Source organism: Pygocentrus nattereri, chromosome 21 (genome assembly GCF_015220715.1).
Source record: "Pygocentrus nattereri isolate fPygNat1 chromosome 21, fPygNat1.pri, whole genome shotgun sequence".
Taxonomy (NCBI): Eukaryota; Metazoa; Chordata; class Actinopteri; order Characiformes; family Serrasalmidae; genus Pygocentrus; species Pygocentrus nattereri.
In genome coordinates, this window is record NC_051231.1 from 17,154,896 (window position 1) to 17,163,206 (window position 8,311).

The 8,311-nt window shown below is 37.1% G+C and overlaps 1 protein-coding gene across 1 annotated transcript in view; it reads right to left on the bottom strand.

Moving 5' to 3' along the window:
• Positions 1–7,490, bottom strand: part of LOC108424672 (fer-1-like protein 4) — a 69,673-nt gene extending 62,183 nt beyond the window's left edge. The window contains exons 1-4 of the mRNA XM_017692848.2: positions 7,147–7,490; positions 6,642–6,697; positions 2,670–2,758; positions 1,844–1,943 (exon numbers count right to left, since the gene is read on the bottom strand). Coding sequence (XP_017548337.1) covers positions 1,844–1,943; positions 2,670–2,758; positions 6,642–6,697; positions 7,147–7,225 — 324 coding nt within the window. The 5' untranslated portion in view covers positions 7,226–7,490. The remainder of the gene's footprint in view (positions 1–1,843; positions 1,944–2,669; positions 2,759–6,641; positions 6,698–7,146) is intronic.
• Between the last annotated feature and the right edge of the window lie 821 nt (positions 7,491–8,311).

Here is an 8,311-nt window from a genome sequence, read left to right on the forward strand (position 1 = left end):
TTTTCCACCAACCTTGTATCCTCATCATCTTCCCACTGTCCTGCTTCTCTCACGTACATTGTGGTTTTTTTTTAATTTATTTTCCAAATGGTTAAATTCAGCAAATAAACAGAAATTGTGCACTAAAATTAGCAGAAACAAAATATCAACTTAATTACTGTTTATTTCCTGAATTTAATTTAAATAAACAAATATTAATTAATTATTTTTACTTAGAAAATTAACAAAATGTCATTTCACCAGGGGTGTTCTAACTATTGCATATGTCTGTAAGTAAGTAATTCACATGTAACTCTATAAAGATGTCAAATCCCTTAAGAAGTTATGAGTTCTATAGACCTGTTCAGTACACTGTAAATATCCATTGTCCAAGTATTCTAATTACTGAATTTAACCTTCAACTGCACACATACGGCTGGTATACTCTCTACAGAACAGCATGGCTGATAGAATAAGCCATGAGCTTAAGGTCACCAAGCCTAATGTCAAGCATCCCCTAGAAGGATATAAAGCCCACAGCATTGGACTGGGGGTCAATTGAGCTGCATTCTCCAGAGTGATAAAGCTCCATCCAATACATTTTGGATGGTTAGAGTTTAATTTGTGATCAGGAACTAATCATTTAACATCAGTAACTTACCTCACTAATGCTCTTGTGACTGAATACAGTCAAATCCTCACAGCAATGTTTTAACATCTAGTGCAGGGCTTCTTAATCCCAGTACTGGTGACCCCTGCTGTTTTGTGCTGTCATCTAACATAGCTGATTCAACTCATAAACTAAATAACAAGCTCTTCATGTGCTGGGTCAGGGGAGTAGAGTAGGAAAAACACAAGATTTCACAAGAAAGCCTGGATGAGCAGGTGTCTACAAACTGATATGGACATCTATCTACAATATATCTTACTATAATAATCTGCAACACTTTCACCTACATATAATATTACTGTAGTACTATTTTATGTCAGTGCTTGTGTAGTTTCCTGTTGTAAACATTTGTTTTACTGTGAGATTCTTATAGGAATCCTGATTGTAGTATTAATAAAGTTTGTTTTTATATGAGAAAAAAAAACTTGTTGAAAAAAGAAATGTCAATGTTCTTAACTATAATGTGGGTTAATGTAACATAGTCTGATTTTAAAATAATTTTGGATCATTTATATTAGTCAATTTGTAATGAAATATTTACATAATGTTAAAGTCAGCTAACGTTACAGTGAAATAAATAAATGCAGGTTTTCACGTGACAGTAATCATGTGACATATCTATTTGCCAAATGTAGAGGCATAAAATACTGTGCATCTGAGAAAGTAATATTTACTAGCTATTTATCAATGCAGCAAGCATTTAATTGCTCAAAAAACAGTAATATCAGAATAAATTGAGCAGTCATGGGCTGGAGGTTAGGGAACCAGACTTGTGACCGGAAAGTCGCTGGTTCGATCCCCAGAGCCGACAGCACATGACTGAGGTATCCTTGAGCAAGACACCTAACCCCCAACTGCTCCCCGGGTGCTGCAGATGGGCCTGCCCACCGCTCTGGGCAAGTGTGCTCACTGCTCCCTAGTGTGTGTGTGCTCACTAGAGTGTATGTGGTGTTTCACTTCACGGATGGGTTAAATGCAGAGGTGAAATTTCCCCATTGCGGGACTAATAAGGGTCACTTAATCTTGAAGTAAGTATTAATTTCATATCTGTCAATATGTTCACACAGTACTGTATACAGCCATGTATCTGATTTTGTAACAGTTTCTGGCCGATGTGACATAGTGGAGTTTAGCCGTGATGATTAATGAAAGCTCAGTTTGGTTAATGGGAGGTTAATAGCTTCAGTAACTCACATTGGTCAAGCTGTAGTTGCTGTCTGTAAGCGGCTCTCTCAGAACCAGCCTCCCCGCTGTCACCACATGCTGCAGGCTGACCACCAGTTTCCCTAACAGCCTGTTAGAGCACACACACACACACACACACACACACACACACACGCACAGGCACACGCACACATTTGTACCCACAGTAAATGGGTTGAATTTAAATCATATAATCCTAGTAAATTATAAGAGGCTACAGTTGGTGGTATAAGAGGCATGAATCACCATGATTCAATAGGTTTGATTGATTTTATTGAATATTTTTATAATAGACTCTAACACAGCTAGATCGAAGCAGGTGACTCTTCAAATCAACTCATCATTATACAGTGCACTTTTATGCCTCTAGTACACACCATATACAGTCATATGAACACTATAATTTGAACACCCCCAGTCACTCCCACTCATATGTTGTTGATTTTCTAAATGAAACACATTATCTATGGAGGACAAACTTAAGCATGGCATTTTCAGCTAATTTTATTGTACGGTTCTCATACTGTATATTTACTGAATTTAATATCTTGGGAATAAAAAAAACATGACATAAAATGTGCCATAACCTTTGCACAGGCTATGTTTTATGTTTTTTTCCCCCAATGTGTTATTTTCAACAAACAGTATTTGTGTATAAAAATGTATAAAATTCTAAAATCGACAAAAATGACCATGGGTGCCTAAACTTTTGCATATGGCTGTATATCAGTTAAATCACAACTGCAGTTTGATTCAGTTGAGTCCTGAGCTCTATCACAGAAAACTCTGTGACTGACCTTATGACCCAAAGACTGACCTGTTACTGAACATCTTGCTGCAGTTGTATACACTGATGGACAGTGCCTCGTCCTTCAAGATCTTCCCATAGTGTGGCCATCTGAAGTGCTAGAGACACACACATACACTTTTAGGTGACTAATCTCAGTAAAAGGAGTTATAGAGAATTGCAAAAATATTGCTAATTGAATCATTCAGTTCATATCACATAGCTTAAAGTAGGAGGGGCTATGATTAACTATTTAGACAGATAAGAGTTTGCACATGATGGGGCCTTATTGATGCTGTAACAATAGTAATTATTTGGTACATGATCAAATAAAGGTTTTTCCCTATAACTGTTAAAAGATGAACTAAGACACTGTTGGCTCTCTGTATGTGAAATGTTGTTGTGCTACTAGCAAATAATAAGGGGTAAAAGGAGAGATGTGAGAACTGCTATGAAAACAGTTCATACCTCTCCACAAAAAGATAAATGGACAAAACAATTGCAGCTTTCTTCATATCAAAGAATCATATGTCAAAATGTCTTGCCAACTGCCACAGCAACTGCCACATTACAAAAATAGCATCTAAACACAATATAATGACTAATTGATTCGCTTCCTCTCCTAAAAACAGGGAAAATCCAGTTTGCTTACGATTTTGTAAATCATACACAATTTCACTGAAATAGATTTCATCAGAGAAAAAAAAAGCATAGTTTCACTGATAAAGCTCTAAAACAAATGAAAATTCTCACTTTAATCTTTTCAATGGCCAGAGGTTTATTGCACAATTCTAGAATCTAAAAAGAGCTCCACCAGTTTGTACTGAACTCCCTTTATTTACAGAATAATAAAATGTAGCATGTAATAAGCGTGGGATTTTAAGGGGTTAACAAATACAAGTCTAGAAATTCATCCACTGTGCCCAAACTGTATAAATATTTAGACTCTGAGGTGTACACTGATTGGCCACTTCATTAAGTACACCTCCTTGTTTCTGCACTCTGTTTTTATTCATTTTATCAGCTCTACTTACCATATAAGTGCACTTTATAGTTACTTTATAGTATACAATTACAGACTGTAGTCCATCTGTAGACCACCACAGAGCAAGCATTATTTGAGTTGTGCATCATTACGGCATTGCAGTAACACTGTGTGTTGCACTGGTACGAGTGCATCAGACACAGCAGTGCTGCTGGAGTTTTTTAACTGTACACACTATTAGACACTCCCACCTCGTTGGTGCACTTTGTGGACATAAAGTCAGAGACATAGCTAATCTGTTGCTGCACAGTTTGTATTACTCATCCTCCAATCCTTCATCAGTGGTTACAGGAAGCTGCCCACATGACACTGCTGGTTGGATACTTTTGGTTGGAGGTCTATTCTCAGTTCAGTAGTGACACTGAGGTGTTTAAAAACTCCAGCAGCACTGCTGTGTCTGGTCCAGTTGTACCTGCGCAACACACACTAACACACCACCACCACATCAGTGTCACTCCTGTGCTGAGAATGATCCACCTCCAAAATACTACCTGCTCTGTGGTGGTCCTCTGGGGGTCCTGACCATTGAAAAACAGGGAAAAAGAGGGCTAACAAAGTATGAAGAGAAACTGATGGACTACAGTCTGTAATTATAAAACTACAAAGTGCACCTACATTTTATACTTACATTTATGGCATTTGGCTGATGCTCTTATCCAGAGCGACTTACAATTTGGTCATTTTACACTGGGAGGTGAAGGCAGTGTTAGGAATCTTGCCCAAGGACTCTTATTGGTATAGTGTAGGGTGCTTACATGATACCTACATGATAACTAGAGGTGATAAAGTGGACAGTGTAGATACATGAAGTAATCTTAATAATGTATTATTTCAGCTTGGTCAGTATTTAAAATGGGACATGAACAGCAATTAAAATTAGTGTTTACAATTAAGACACAGCAATCGATTCACCTTGCCAAAACCTGATCACTCTTCAAGCATACAGGCCTTTCCTTCAGTAATTTCTTAGTATTTGTTAACAGGAGTTAATGATTAACTGTAGGCAGACACAGCAGTGTAAATGTTGTAACTATAAGTGTGTTTCTGTAAACGTGAGTTGAAACGGCTGAGGAATGACTAAGCTTGGAGGGAGCGGTTTGTGAACAGAAACCACATCTCCTCCCTGCCAAAAGCTAAACACTGAAACCATTAAAACGCAGTACAAAGGAAAGCAGTCGGCCTGCCAAGTTACACTGCTGTTCATGCCTGCACAGTTCTTTAAACTGTTACAACTGAGTCCTTTCTCTCATTTGAGTGATTCGTTCTCAGACAATCTCAGTACTTCTTATCATAATGATTATTTGTAGAGCTGTAGACAGTTAAACAGCTGCAGTCATATTTTCAGCTTCCTAGCAGTAACATTCGCTATGTGCCTTCGTTCTGCATTCAACAGCTACCAAAAAAAGAACAGTCCAACCCCAATAATCCCACCAAAGCAGTTGTAAGTTTTACAAGGTTCCTCCTAACTTCTGCATACGTCATCAGAAGGCGGTTTTCCTCATCTTTAAACAGAAAAATATTGAAAGTGCTCTATGTACTGGGTTCTATGGTTATCCATGGCACTCTTGACAGAGTAGTATATTGCAACATGGCTATGGATGCAAAATCTCCTCCCACAGCTTTGTTTAACATGCACTTGTACTATATTAATAAATTGAATGAAACACGCAAGAGAGTGCTTTAAAATCTGGCATGCTAGTGCAATATCATACTAGGAACCTGTTTCATTTATTTTTTTTAACATGCCCTCACCCACTTCAACTCACCATTCGCATCTATGAGAAGGAGAAGAGGATAAAGGGACAGCGCACATTGTTATTAATGGAACACACTCACCCTTAGCAGATGAGCCTCAGTGAGCTAAATGGCTAGCCATGCAAACTTCGCAATCAAAACGTTTTTAAGAAGTTTGAGCGTAATGTTGATAATGTGAGTAATTGGTTTGTCCAAAACTGTGATAAAATGCCTTTTTGCTCTTGTTAGCATGCTAACAAGCCAGCTAGCAGAGGAAAGTGAAGTTGCATCAGCAGTCATGTATAACAGATGTTATACTTAGTTTGTAACTATAAAACCCAGCAAATCGAGTGTTATGGTTTAGAGATGTTAAGCATGTTAAAGTAGTTAATAACGTTTGAGTAACTAGTTTGTCTGGAACTGTGGTGAAATGTCTTTCTTTTTGCTCTTGTTAGCCATGTAGCCTTTAGCATGCTAACAAGCTAGCTAGCAGAGGAAAGTAAAGCTGTATCAGCAGTCATGTATAACATGTTATGTTTAGTTTGTGACCATAAAGCCCAGCAAATCGAATGTTATAGTCTGGAAATTTTAAACGTATTTAATGTTAGTTTATTGCTATAGTGATAAAGAGGGGTTTGGGTTTGAAAGGGGAAAGGTGTCAGGCGGCAAGGTTTCTTATACTGAAGTTCTACTGCTGAAGTCAACAATGGTGTTCACTCAATTCCTCGCCCTTCTGAAGGCTCATCTAACACCCTTCATTTGAACTAATAAAGTTAAGGAACAACCTTTAAGATGCTGCTGGGGAAATAATGAGGCCAAGTGGTCAAGGGTTTGTTCAAACTAGTATTGAAACATGGGGTAGGTAATAGCACTTACACAGAGTGTGTGTGACAAAGTGTCCGAGGAATTGTCACTCTAAAACAGTGGACCAATAGATACTTAAGGTCAGTGCACAAAGATTGCAGAAGCAAAGGGCTGAATACAAAAAAGGAAAGGCAATATTGGCAAAATACTGGGGAAAATGAGTATTAAGAAAACTAAATGTCTATTGAAAAGCTTGACTTCATAAAAAAACCCACAGAAGCAGCAACAACAATAGATGATCACCATGTAATGATTTCATATAGACGTATCAGAAGTTACTGTGGTCACCCGGAGGTCAAAATCTCACTAATCATAAGTGCCTCAGCCTTGAACTTGACTAGCTGTGAGGTTCCTCTTACCTCATTGAAGATGGCGATGTTTTCACACTGAAAAATCTTGGTTTTGTGTGTAAAATCTGGATAATAAACATGGTTTTCTATTAATTATGACATAGTTCACATCAATATAAAAGGCAAAGGGTTAAAAAAAAGTCAAATATTTTCTGAAGGCATGTCAATGAGAAAGAATGAGAAAATCACTTTATAGAATAAGAGGTCTGATGTCTGTTAATTTAAGCAAAAACACCCCTTTACTGATCGTTTACGTAGGATTAAAATCAGATATGTAGAGAAATGTTTGGTTCACAAATAATTGGATTATACTATTGTTTTATTTTTCTTTTACATTATAGACATTTATTTGAGTTTTATCAAAAAACAAAACAAACAAACAAATAGAAAATAATAGTTCCTAGCTATAAAGATTTCACTGTACCAAAACTGATGGGTAAAAACATACTCTTCAAAACTGACATTCATTTTGTATGCCTAAACCTAAATCATGGTTCATAAATTGCATTCTTACCTCTAAAAGACAGTTCCACTTTCCTGTCATACTTCCCCGGCAGGTTAGATATCCTCTTCAAATGGACAGTGATTGACATGTTTCAGTGATTGGAATGTTTCCTTCACTCTTGAAAAACGTCCTTGAATGTCTTGCTAGTTAACATGTTTCTTCCAGAAATCCAGTGTACATTGGAACAGCAATGAGAATATTTAGAAACAGCTATTTCCACTCAGGCTGATGGTCTGATGGGCTGAAGAGTTTAAATTTCGCAGTTGTTCAGTCTATCAGCCGTAGGTGCTCAGGTGTGTCTCCTGAATGAGGCACATTCAGGCAGAAGTGCAGTTTTAGTTTCCACTGTTTGCACAGGCTAATGTGACAGGTAGGAAGTGCTAAGAAAATCAATAAAAGACTGAACCTGAACTTTCCCGGCTAAACTATAGAACGTTTTAGACATTAAAATGGAGCTGAACAAGACGTATATATACAATCACATGCAAACATTTGAATTACATGTTTTGCATCCTCTACAGAAAAGACAGATATGTATGTATTTGCTGAGTTTATTATATTGAGAAAAAAAACAGGATAAAGTGCACTGCATAGTTTTTTTTCCCCAGTATGTTAAATTCAGCAAATAAGCAGTATTTGTGCTTTAAAATGTGCAGAAGTGTATTCTCTGTAGAGGATGTCTATTTTTTTTCCACTTTGAAAAAGTGAACAAAATGTAATTTAACCAGGGGTACCCAACCTTTTGCATATAACTGTATATATTTATAAAGACGTTACTATCGGCGGGGAAGATTTCACACAAGTAGCAACCATGGTGAAGGTGAGGGAGTTTCTGGAACTGTAAACATCCCTGTTAGCACAAATGGTCAGATAATGTGCAAGTTTAGAGTTCAGAGAACCACAACTAGTTGTCCCTAGACAGATGCAAGACAAATTTCTCCCAAACATTGAAAATTCATGGAAGTCCATTAGAGGGACCCTCATAACTTTGGTTAATTGAGCATGGCATGCAGACAGGAATGGGCCAAAACTGAACAAAAATGCTTAAATTTTTTTTTTCCTCTATCAAATTTGTTTTTTCTAAAACATCATTGTTTACCCTTTGTGGAAACATACTTTTATGTTTATATTTGTAAGTACAAAGTGAAAGGAGAAACTTATAAATTTGAAGTGG